We start from the raw sequence: 12827 nt of genomic DNA, 5'->3' as shown, positions 1-12827 counted from the left end.
AGGGATCTAGGAATAATGGTACATAGTTCCCTGAAGGTGAAGTCCTATGTGGATTGGGTGAAGAAAGTTTATGATATGTTGGCCTTTATAAGTTAGAGCACTGAGTTTTGGAACCGGGATGTTATGTTAAAATTGTACATGGCATTGGTCCCATTTATTTAACTTTTGGGGCCTGTGTAACCAATTATATTGTATCTTGTGTAACCTCATGTTTATTGTATTTCTCATAGTTCCAGAGCATAGCTTTTCCCATGTTTCATTCTTTATCTTTATGTTTGGATCTTGTTCCCACTTTTGTTTGGGTTTATAGCTTATTTCATCATTTTCTTTCTCTTGCAGTTTGATGTACATGTTTGTTATAAATCTTTTAATTATCATTGTTTCTGTAATCACATATTCAAAATTGCTTCCTTCTGGTAACCTCAGCCTGCTTCCCAATTTGTCCTTCAAGTAGGTTTTCAGTTGGTGGTATGCAAATGTCGTACCGTGAGTTATACCATATTTGCACTTCATTTGTTCAAAAGATAATTGTTGTTTGGGAAATAATTTATTTTCTATTCCTTTGATCCCTTTTCTCTCCCATTCTCTAAAGGAAAGGTTATCTATTGTGAAGGGGATTAGTTGATTTTGTGTCAATATTAATTTTGGTAGTTGGTAATTTGTTTTTTTCCTTTCTACATGAATCTTCTTCCAAATGTTGAGCAGATGATGCAGTACTGGTGAACCCACTTATAAAGTATGTACACGGCATTGGTGAGGCTAAATTTGGAGTATTGTGTAGTTTTGGTCACCAAAGGAAAGACATCAACAAATTGGAGAGAGGACAGAGAAGATTTACTAGAATGTTGCCGGAGTTATAGGGTCTAACTTATCAGGAAAGGTTAAATAAAGTTAGGTCTTTATTATTTGGAGCGTAGAAGGTTGAGAGGGGATTTGATTGAGGTATTTAAAATTATTAGGGATATAGATAGAGTTGACATGGAGAGCCTTTTTCCTTTAAGAAAGGGAGAGATACAAGCAAGAGGTTAAGAGATAGGAAACAAAAGGGTTGGAGTAAATGGGTCTTTTTCAGAATGGCAGGATGTGACGAGTGGAGTGCCGCAGGGATTGGTGTTGGGTCCTCAGTTGTTTGTAATTTATGTTAATGATTTGGATGAGGGGATTATAAATAACATGAGCAAATTTGCAGATGACACTAAACTGGGTGGCGGTATGGGGTGTGAGGAGGATGTAAGGAAAATGCAGAGGGACTTGGACAGGCTGGAGGAGTGGGCGGCTAAATGGAAGATGAATTTCAATGTGAACAAATGTGAGGTTATTCATTTTGGGGGAAGTAATAGGAAAGCTGAGTATTATTTAAATGGAGATAAGCTAGGGAGTGGGGAAGTGCAAATGGATCTGGGTGTACTTGTTCACCGGTCACTGAAGGCTAGCATGCAGGTTCAGAAAGCTGTGAAGAAGGCAAATGGAATGTTGGCTTTCATATAGAGGGGATTGGAGTATAGGAACAGAGACACCCTTCTGCAGTTATACAGGGCCCTGGTGAGACCCCACCTGGAGTATTGCGTCCAGTTCTGGTCTCCAAACTTGAGGAAGGACATACTAGCTATAGAGGGTGTGCAGCGCAGATTTACGAGGTTAGTTCCAGGGATGTCATATGCAGCAAGGCTAGAAAAACTGGACTTGTATCCATTGGAGTTTAGAAGGATGAGGGGGGACATGATTGAGGTCTACAAAATCATCAGGGGGATAGACAAGGTGAAGTTTGATTACTTGTTCCCAATGATGGGGGAGACGAGGACTAGAGGGCATAGTTTAAGAATACAGGGTAGGCCCTTTAGGACGGAGATGAGAAAGCATTTTTTTACCCAGAGAAGTGTGAATCTGTGGAATGCTCTGCCACGGAGGGTGGTAGAGGCGGATTCGCTGACTATATTCAAAAGAGAGTTAGATAAGACTCTTGTGGGTAACGGAGTTAAGGGCTATGGGGATAAGGCTGGAAAGGGGTACTGATGGTAGTGATCAGCCATGATCTAAAATGGCGGTGCTGGCCCGACGGGCCAAATGGCCTACTCCAGCTCCTATTGTCTATTGTCTATTGAGTGGAGAGTTAGGGGGCAAAAGTTTAGAGGAAAAATGAGGGAGGACTTCTCTCAGAGAGTGGTGGGTGTGTGGAAGGAGCTTCCAGACGAAGTGGTGGAGGAAGGGTCGATATCAGCATTTAAAGAGAAGTTGGATATGGACATGGATGAGAAAGGAATAAAGGGTTAAGGGTTGTGTAGGTCAGTGGGGTTAGGTAGGAGAAAGTGTTTGGCATGGACTAGAAGGGCCAAGTTGGCCTGTTTCTGTGGTGTAATTGTTGTATGGTTATAATCAGAATTTATTGTCGTGAACAAGTCATGATGGTTCATGAGGCCATGGACAGACTTGAGCATGGGAGTGGGATGTGGAATAAAAGTGGTTGGCCACTGGGAAATCCCTGCCACTGATGTGGATGGATCGAAGGTTTCCAGTGACGTGATCTCCCATTCTGTGCCCTGATTCTCCAATGCGGGGAATGAACATGGGTTCTGGAGACTAATGGGGGAAATATTTTTCAGGTAGTAACCAGATCTAATCCTACTGGATGAAGTTGGCAGCACACATTTAGAAGAAGCGGATGATATTCAAGTCATGTTCACTTCTAACTGAGAGTTTCTAAAGTGCAATATAAAATGGCATCAGTGCTACGGACTATGGGGAAGAGAAATTGGTCATGCAACGTTTTTACAATAAAGTTTCAATGGTTCCTTTTGTTGCTACGGAACCTTTCACAAACCGAAATGGCATAAAGCGATTACCATTGGTTTCTACGGGAAGAATTCTTGAGCTTTCCCAGACCTAAAAAATAACCTACCAAATACCAGATAAAACCTAAAATGACACTAAGATATAGTAAACGCAATAATGATATGATAAATATACAGCTTATAAAGTAGAAATAATGTACGTACAGTGTAGTTTCATTTACCAGAATCTGGAAGAAACCGAGTTTTGACAGCCCCGTTGGCCGCCCTGTGACTGCCCCGCCAGCTGCTTTTTCGCAAAAGCAAAAATCTTTTCATAAAAGCGAATTTGTATAAGGTGAGTATTTGTAAAGTTGGAGTATACCTGTATATTTCAACATTTTCCTGCCCAGCGCCCCTAACAATAGGAGAAAGAGAAGCAAAAGAGTGTGTTGCCTTTCACACATAACAAGCAGCAATGGACAATGAACCAGATAGTGTTTAATTTTAATCTACAGTAAAACCCCATTAGCACACGGTAGTTGGGGTCCAAGATTTCATACCACGTTACAGTCAAGTCCCGGAACAGATGCATATACGTCAAGGTACAGGAAGCAGGAAAACAGAACACTGTGACTCAAACCCTCTAATAAGACCTTTAAACTCCACATATTAACATACACATCTTGTAAATGAGTCATGAGTCCATTTTTGAGTTTGTGGCTGTGAGCCTGGCATCCTAAAAATCAGTGTTTGGGGTCCACAGACACCCGCGCTATAAGCGATTCCGCGGATTAACGAATCGCGTCCTACCGAGGTTTCACTGAACTAATTTTATTTCTTACTCTTAAACTAACTCTTAAATATCCGTGACACTAAATCTATCCCCAACTACGCGTGCGTTCATGTGAGAGATGACCCCAAACCATTTCAGTCCAGTCCAAAATCTAGAAAGTTACTTCAAGGTTCAGTCTTTTAAATTCAGTGTTGAAGTGAGGCCTTTGAAATTTGATGCCTAGACTTAATGACGAACTGGTGGGAAGGAAGATGGAGTCGTGGATGCTACAGACTCGTGAATTCTCCTTGCGTTGCCTTTGAAGAAGTGTCATAGCAACATAGGAAGTAGGAACAGGAGTCGGCCAAAAGTGGCCCATCGAGCCTGCTCCGCCATTCATTAAGATCATGGCTGATCTAATTTAAGACCTAACTCCACCTACCTGCCTTCTCCCCATATCCCCCAATTCCTCTATCATGTCAAAATTTATCTAACCGAATTTTAAATATGTCTAATGAAGCAGCCTCAACCACTTCCCTGGTTAGAGAATTCCAAACATTCACTACTCTCTGGGAAAAACTATTTTTCCTCATCTCTGTCCTACTCCCCCGAATCTTGAGACTGTGTCCTCTCGTTTTAGTTTCCCCGGCCAGCTCAAAAAACCTCCTTCATCTATCCTATCCATACCATTCCTAATCCTATATGTTTTTATAAGATCTCTCATTCTTCTGAACTCGAGCGACTACAATCCTAGATGATTTAATCTTTCGTCATAAGTCAACGCCTTCATCCCAGGGATCAACCTAGTAAACCTCCTCTGGACCGTCTCCAAAGCCAGTATATCCTTCCTCAAATATGGAGACCAGAACTGGACACAGTACTCCAGGTCCATCCACACAAGGTGTGATCATAACATCCTGGTCCTTTTGTAGGCGAGACTTGAACTGGGCGGCCTCCACGAAGCTTCCAAGACCCAGGCACTGGTCTCTCCAAGTGACCTTCACTGTTGGTCACAATCAAAATGAAGCAATTTGCTTCCAAAAGACCCTCCTGGCACAGGTCAATCCACCGAAAAGGCCCAGCCATTCACAGAGCCAGCTTTGCTCTGAATTCCACAGAATGGCTGGCCATGAGATCTGCTACATCATGCTATTTTCTCTTCGGCTGTCTCCCTTGCAAAATCACAATGTCTTTGCAAATAATCGAATCTGGAACAGACTGTGACAAGCCTTCCCTCAGTTTTTCCAATGTATCAAGTGGTTGCTGGGCTATGACTTGTGATGGTGCTTGTGTGAAATGTGTACTGTGACCATTAAGTTCTTCCTGTCTGCACTATTCCTTACAGAAATAATCTCATTTTACTAAAACGGGAGCTTGTAATGAGGGGATTCTCCTCTCGCGATCCTGCAGTCTCTGCAGTCACCCAAACTCCTGTTCAAGCCATCGGTCGCCTGAGCTCCAGACCCAAACCTTCAACGCAATCAAGAAGCCTTCGGCACCTGAGGCCCCTCAGGAGCCTTCCTTGCCCTCAGCATCATACCTGGTCCCCATGAGCCAGTCTCCCGAAGCCTGAGTGGAAAGGGCCAGGCATTTTATGTCAAGGGACAAATCGGGATCAGAATTTATTGTCATTTAAATTCATTGTTTGGTGGCAGCGTCGCAGGGGCAAATATTGCTGTAAATTGCATTTCAAAAATAAATCAATAAATAATGCAAAAAAAAAAATAGGATAAATTGAGGCACTGCCTCTGGTTCATTGTCTATTCTGAAATCTGATGGCAGAGGGAAGATGTGCTGCTAGGTACTCGTCTTCAGGCTCCTGTCCCACCTCCTGATGGTAGTGTGAAGAGGTGACCTGGGTGAAGGGGAGTCCTTGAGGATAGTGCCTGCTTTCTTAAGACACTGCCTTTTGTAGATGCCCTCAATGGAGTGAAAACTGGTGTCCATGATATCGCTGAGCAAGCTCACAATTCTCTGTACTCTTTCCCTGTCCTGTGTATTGGCATCTCTATACCAGACAGTGATGCAACTAGACAGAATATGCTCTCCTAGATACACCAGGAGATATACTCGAGACTGGTGGCCTACCAAATGTCAAACTCATGAAGCAAAGCTCCACAATCGATATGTATGTGGGTAAAGACAAAAATAGACTGAGGGATGAAGACGGGTAATGAGAGTAAAAATGATCACGATTGATATGTATGCGGGTAAAGAGGTATAAGAGTGAATAGAGACAAGGAGCATACGTGAATGTATCTGTACTTAGAGGAAAATATAGATAGTATAGACAAGAATTAATAAGGGAAGGTAATGGAATAGAGAGAATAAGGAGGGAATTAAAAGAGTGACCTTTGTGACATATGAAAAGTGAAATCTTTTCTGGGGGAGGCGGGGTGGGGGGAAATAGCGGTCACTGCAAAATCAGTTGACGCTTGCGAGTGGATTCGCAAATCCAAATGGAGAGGGGAGATGTGGTTGTCCGACAAGGGATAAAGGACAACTCAGGAGGTGAATGGGAGATTGGGGATAAATAAGATAGAAATAGGAGAATAAGGAAAATGTTGGATGTTGTAGGAATGTTGTCTTATAAAGAGTTGAAAATAAGAAAACAGAAATGGAAAAGGAGGAAAGGTGATGATGGAAAAACGGAAAGAGAAGATAAACAAAATATAAAAGGGCTACGCTGAACTATATGTCTTTAAATATTAATGGAATACATAACCAAATTAAAAGGAATAAACTACCAAATTTAAATGAATAAATGTATTCCATTAGAAAAAATAACATATTGGTTAAGAAATAATATTGAAATATTCGAACAAGTATAGGAGCCTTACATTAAATACAATAGCGAAAACCTACCGGGGACAAACATTACCTAAGTTGATGGAAGGAGAAGGAAAGAAAAGAATGGACTCAGTAGAATTTCTGGTGTAATTTTGTTGAATGACAACATTGTCTGACTGGATTAATGCAACCTAGATTGTATACCTAAAATGGATGAGGGGGGGGTGGGGGGGTGGTTTGGGAGGAAAGGGGGGGGGGAGAAAAAGTCACTGTATATGTGTGAAAAAGAAATTGTGTATGTCATGGCTAATGTGATTTATGGTGTGAAAAATAAAAAAAATGAAAAAAAAAAAAAAAATGAAGCAAAGCTCCTGGCGAGCCGCCTTTATGTTTTCATTGACATGGATCCTCGGAGAGGTTGGACACCCAGGAGTTTGAAGATCTCGACTCTCTCCACTGCTGACCCCTCGATGAGGGCTAATTTGTGTTCTCATAAAGTCCACCATCAGCCCCTTGTTTTTGCTAACGTTGAGGGCAAGGTTGCTGTCGTGACACCACTCAACCAGCTGATCTATCTCCCTGATGTACGCTTCCTCATGCTGGCTGTGATTCTGCTGACAACCGCAGATAGCATTTGAATTGTGCCTAATCAGGCGGTCGTGGGTATTGGGTGAGTAGATCAGTGGACTAAGCACGCATCCTTGTGGTGCACCTGTGTTGATCGTCATTAAGGAGGAGATGTTTCCAATTTGTACTGACTGTGGCCTGAGTGTTCATTTATTCTTTAAAAAAAAAAAGACTATGCTATCAAGTAAGAGATTTGCTAATTGGAATAAAACCATTTTATTCCGATTTGCAGTATGGGTAGCTTTTTGTTGGAATCTACTGACTGGGTGCTTTTATTTTCCTGTCTAGATATGAGGAGCCTGATCTTGAAGTGAAACTCAGTAATGAGCTGGCTGGTTCACTACGAGCTTTGAAGGTTGGTATTGCTATAGTGTTCTGAACAAACTCCAGTCCTGGGGTTTGGTACTGTCACACATTCCCCTTTCTATTCCATCCTTTTGTTGTATTCATACTCTCTCCTGATCTAGGCCCAATTGTTACTGAAATATTTTACTTGAGAAAAGTGGTCATTGGCCCATTTTCCTTGGGAGTTCTGAAACGGCGCACATAACGAGCCCATGAAGGACGATTAAAACAGCGGGTTTCAAACTTTTTCTTTCCACTCACATACCTCCTTAAGCGATCCCTTACTAGTCACAAAACACTGATGGCCTATAGATTACTTAAAGTGGGATGAGGGTGGAAAGTTAAAGGTAGAGCATCCATACTTTCTCCTCTCCCCTCTCCAACATCTGAAGACTGCGCAGTATTTTTCAGGGACAGATTTTCCTCAAACTGCCCAATGATGAGAGCCATCCTTGCGCGCCAAGAATTCCTGTCTGTGCACGGGAATGTGAAGAGGGCTCAGGGTTTCCCAGGCACTGCCACGTGGGCTTCGCACTGGGAACTGAGGGCAGAGGCGGCAACTATTATTCTCATTTCCCCTAATAACTCTCCATCTCCTACACATGAAAGATGATACCAATCTAGATTTGAGGGTTCTTTCGTTAATATCAGGATATACAGTAAAACCCAGTAAATTGGCACTTAAGGCATTTTGGAAATGCCAGATAAGTGAGTTTTCCGGTTGCTTGAGATTGTGATTGGCAACCTAATGATGAGGCATTCCAATTTCAAACCTATATTTTTCACCTATTTATTTTCCTTGGTTTTTTTTAAAATCCCCGAAGCTGCTGGATGCTTGAATTGTGGATAATGTGTATCGCCAATCAGACTTAGAACTTTCTCAACTTCCCTGTGTGTCTCTGTGCCGTGGTGAAATACACGACTATATTATTAATGACTTTTCATTTCAATGGAAGCAGTGCCTGAGCCTTTTGCTGTGATTTTTTTTATTTTCGACAGCCAGAGGGCAGCATCCTCGCCGATCGCTTTAAAAGCTTTCAGAAGAGAAATCTGATTGAACCCAGACTGAGAGCAAAGTAAGTGGATGTAATCCGGCGCTGTCTGTAGGGAGTTTTGTACATTCTCCCTGTGTCTCTGTGGGTTTCCTCCGGGTGCTCCGTTTTCCTCCCACTCTTCAAAACAAACCAGGTCGTTTGGGTGTATTTGGGCTCATGAGCCAATAAGGCCTGTTACCGTAAAGTGTAAATCCATATTCAGTGTCATGTTACCTGGGGCACAGCTTCCCCTGCAATCAGCAGGTAGTTGTGTTCAGTTACCTAAACACACTCTCCCTTGGCCCAGCCCCCGGGACAAAGTGGGTAGCGATACCCTGCACTGTTGGTGCTCATCACCTGGACTCTTGACTAAGAAGTTGGTGACTTTGGGGCGTCCCGTGCCATTATATACACAAAGAAACACTTTTGATGTGCGCTTTGTGTTGGAAAGATCTCATGAACAACAGTGAGACAGAATGAATTATTTGGTGAGGTCAGATTATAGACAAATATTGCCCAGGGCACTGAAAAGAATCCTCTGGGACTCTGTCATCTGTGTCATTGGATCTTTCATACTTATCTGAGAGGGCAGACAAGGGGTGATTTTGGCAGACTATTTTAGTAAGTTATCTTGGCCATTAAACTCTTTCTTTTCTAGGTTCAAGAGGAAACACAAGCAAAAATACGTTGAGAAGAGGTCATTCCGAGAAATTACGTAAGTGTCCATTCTGTTTCCGAGTCCACTGAACGCAGCCGAAATGAACCAGTAATTGTTCATTCTGGTTATTGGGGTTTTTGAACAAGGAGGTATTTTTGAGAATTAAGGTGGTACGGTTAGCACAGCGCTTTTACAATGCCAGCGACCCGGGTTCGAATCTGGCACCATCTGTATGGAGTTGGCACATTCCCCCCCCGTGATCTGCGTGGGTTTCCTTCGGGTGCCTCGGTTTCCTCAAAACGGTTGGGACTGTAGGTTAATTGGGTGGATTGAGGCAGCAAGGTTTAAATAGCCAGAATTGGCTTCTACCATGCTGTAAATAGTGATGAGGGGTTGAAGTGGTGTGGTGTACCATTGATTACAGTCCAGTAACGTGCAAGACAACCTCCCCCATGCTTTGTTTATACGCTGCAATTGCGGACATACACACTCTCCCCTTCCCCTACGCCAATCACAACTCTATTGGTCTGTTTTAATGGAACACCAGTTTTCATATCCTGATGTGGCTGCACTGACACCACGGAGATGGTGCGGAGGAGATTTACCAGCATGTTGTATGCATTGGAGAACGTGCCTTGTGAGGCAAGGTTAACAGAGCTAGGACTTTTCTCTGGAGCAAAGAAGGATGAGAAGTGGCTTAAGAAAGGCATAGATAGAGTGGACAACCAGCACCTTTTTCCTAGGGCGAGAATAGAGACCTCTGTTCAAGGTGAGGGGAGGAAAGTTTAGGGGTGGCATCAAGGGTAAGTTTTTTTAACAAAGTAGTGGGTGCTTGGAATGCATTGCCTGGGATGGTGGTGGAGATTCGTAGACTCGCACATAGTTACAAGAAAAATAAAAGCTTGTGGGTGTAAGGTAGGGAAGGTTTAATTTGTTGAGGAGGGACAACATCGTGGTCAGTGCTGTAATGCCCTGTGACACCCTCCCACCTTGCACTGCCCCAATTTCACATTTGTTGGAGTAAGCCACACAAATGCCTGAGCCTGTCCTTCCTCAATGAGATCACACCTGATCTAATCTCACATTCGTGCCTTGCGCCGCCTAGCCTTTCACTGCTCTCCTTGTCGAGAATCTCCGTCTTTAAAAAAAATTGTCCAAAGGCTCCCTTGAGGATGAGACTTCCAAAGACACCCGTGTGAGAGATGAAGTCTTACCTCATTCCTCTTAATGGACGGCCCCCTTGTTGTTAGTGGTGACCTTAGTTCCGGATTGCTCGCATGAAGGGATTGTCTCTCCACGTCTACCCTGAAGAGGCCCCTCTCCAGCCTCTAATATAATTTTGAATGCGCAGAGAGGGAGGGCAGCAGAATCTCTTGTACTGTGCCACAATAAAAATGAGCTACTGCTCAATCTGTGTGCATTAATCCTTGAAAATGTGAAAGAGGAATTCTAGTACAGTCCCTGAAGTTTAGGATTTTTATTATTTTTCCTGCTATCAGATGGGAAATCTGGTTTCTGTCCAGCTTCCTTTGCTCACCTCCGTCTGTCTTTGGGCCTGCCCGGGGCTCTGCCTCATAGCTCTTCCACGACGTGGCACATCCAATCCATTCCCTCAGGCCACCCTGACATCTGGTACGACTTAGAATCATTTTCCATTCAATGTGCAAATTCTAAAAATGGAACTCGCGCATTTTGCAGCTCTTCTCTCTCCACCCTGTGTTAACTTTCCTCACCAGTCATCTTGTGCGAGATGTTGGCCATTCCTTCTTTCCTTTCCTATCCCCAGTTACTTTTTTGGAACCATTTAATTGCCTCCCCCTTCCCCTCCCCATTCTGTTTTGTGATACAGGCATCATTCCCCATTTTCCCCTAACTTTAAACTTCAGTGACAAAAATAGATTAATCTTGTATTTATAATGTGCAGAAGAGAATTCCTGATTTTTCCGGTTCTACCTATAGAACTTTCCTAACTGCATTCAACAATTCTTAGCTATGATTTTTAGTATCTGTGCCTTCTCCTCCCCCCCCCCCCCCCCCCACCGCTCCCAAATCTCAGATTCCATTACCATCAAAAATGGTTTCTCTTGTCCACTTTTTCCCACCTTAAATGGTTACATCTGGGGGGAAGAGGCCATTCGGCCCACTGACCCAGTACTCACTCTATACAGGAGCAATCCTTTGCCTTCTTCCCATTGCTCTGCAAATTCTTTCCGATACTTATCCACCTCAGTTCTGAAAAATGTGATTGAATTTGCCCACATTTCTCCCCCGACAGTGAATTCCAGACTCAAACTATGCAGTTTGTAGACCCCCTCAACATTTTAAATTCCAGAAGGTACACTCTTCTGGTTGTGTAATTTCTCCTTGTAATTTAGCCCTTGTTCTCCAAGCTGTGGAGTATGTGGTATCACTGAACCTGCTCTACTTTTTTCCCCTCCAAAATTTCCCCCACCCTGCTCTGTTTCTACATTTTATTTCCTCCCATGTTAACCTTTCATATTCCCCCGGACTTTCAGCCCACTCTTCTAACTGGCCTATATAGGCCCACTTTGAAAACCTTCCTCACTGTCCACAACTTCGAATTCCAATCTGTCCCTGCACTTGCAATGCTTCAAAGATTCTTCATGGCCAGTGTGCTTTCAGCTGTGAACGTTGATGGTTTTTTCAGTGTGGAATAAAGGTACTCAAAATTTAAATATAAGAAATGGTAGGTGTGGTATTCTTTCTCAAATGACAGTTTTTCCGACTTATGATGGGTTTTCCGGAATGCAAGCCCATCGTAAGTTGAGGAGCACCTGTACACGTGATTGGGTGTTGACCACGGAGCTCTTAAATCAGTCCTTTATTTCCAGTCCTGCATTAAACAGATGCTCGTCCCCACCATGGCAAAGGAGAAGTAGACCTGCACTGAAATCAGTGGAGCACTGAAGCCTTTGGCAGATTATTCCTCTAAAGATGTTTACTGCGGTGATTTCTGTGCCTCTCGGTTAAGATGCTGTTTTTAAATGTTTATTTTTCAGATTGTAGCCTTGAAAAAATGAGAGGGGAGTCCCATGGCTGGATTTGATATGTTTTGCGTTTGCCAATAAAACGTCTTGATACTTTTACGATGCACTGAACTGTGTTGGCTGCCTGTTTATGTGCCGAATGCTTGAGTTTTTGTCAGAGGGTTAAAGGCAGAAGTTCTTCCAGAATGGAAAGCTGCAAGGCAGACTGCATTTTACCAACTGATCTCCAGGTTGGTTCCGCAAATGCTGGCAGCGGCCGGGGTGCAGCCCGCTGTGTTCACAGACTCTGGTCCCCCCTCTGACGCTCTTTACGAGATGAACAGGTGTGTGCGTGCGCGCGGAGGGGCGTCGGATGTTCGTTGTGGGCACTCAACCTCCACAGCTGGCAGCAAGGTCCATCTTCTTTGAAGGCGACGTGGTTGACATAGCAGTTAGCGCCAGGCCAGCAATCAGGACCATGGTTCAAATCCAGCGGTGTCTATAAGGAGTTTGTACGTTCTTCCTGCGTCTACAAGGGTTTCTTCCGGATGCTCGGTTTCCTCCCACCATCAAAAAAAATACCGGGATTGTATGTTAATTGGGTGTAGTAATCAGACGGCATGGACTCTTGAGCCAAAAGGGCCTTTTTTCCATGCTGTATGTCTTTATAAAAAAGCGCAGAAGTCAACTGTAGAAATCGAACACAAACCAAAATATTTGAATTTCTTTAGCTACACTTGTGACCTCTAAATGATCTTTAGCCCCAGCCATTCTTAACCCCCCCACCCAGGCCTGAAAGTTTATGGGCCCCATTCCCTGTGAAGCTGTCAAATTTTGGTTTCTTCC

General features: G+C 43.4%; 1 protein-coding gene across 2 annotated transcripts in view; it reads left to right on the top strand.

The window, feature by feature from the left end:
- Nucleotides 1–12108, top strand: part of nop53 (NOP53 ribosome biogenesis factor) — a 33550-nt gene extending 21442 nt beyond the window's left edge. The window contains exons 10-13 of one of the 2 annotated variants that reach the window (XM_069909517.1): nt 7246–7312; nt 8302–8378; nt 8995–9051; nt 12015–12108. In XM_069909517.1, the coding sequence (XP_069765618.1) occupies nt 7246–7312; nt 8302–8378; nt 8995–9051; nt 12015–12021 (208 nt within the window). In that variant the 3' untranslated portion in view covers nt 12022–12108. Of the gene's footprint in view, nt 1–7245; nt 7313–8301; nt 8379–8994; nt 9052–11846 lie in introns of both variants that reach the window. The other variant, XM_069909516.1, reaches the window with a different exon arrangement.
- Nucleotides 12109–12827: the final 719 nt, after the last annotated feature.

Source organism: Narcine bancroftii, chromosome 13 (assembly GCF_036971445.1).
Source record: "Narcine bancroftii isolate sNarBan1 chromosome 13, sNarBan1.hap1, whole genome shotgun sequence".
NCBI classification, from domain to species: Eukaryota; Metazoa; Chordata; class Chondrichthyes; order Torpediniformes; family Narcinidae; genus Narcine; species Narcine bancroftii.
Note: the sequence above shows the minus strand (reverse complement) of the source record. Positions and strands in the feature narration are given on the sequence as shown.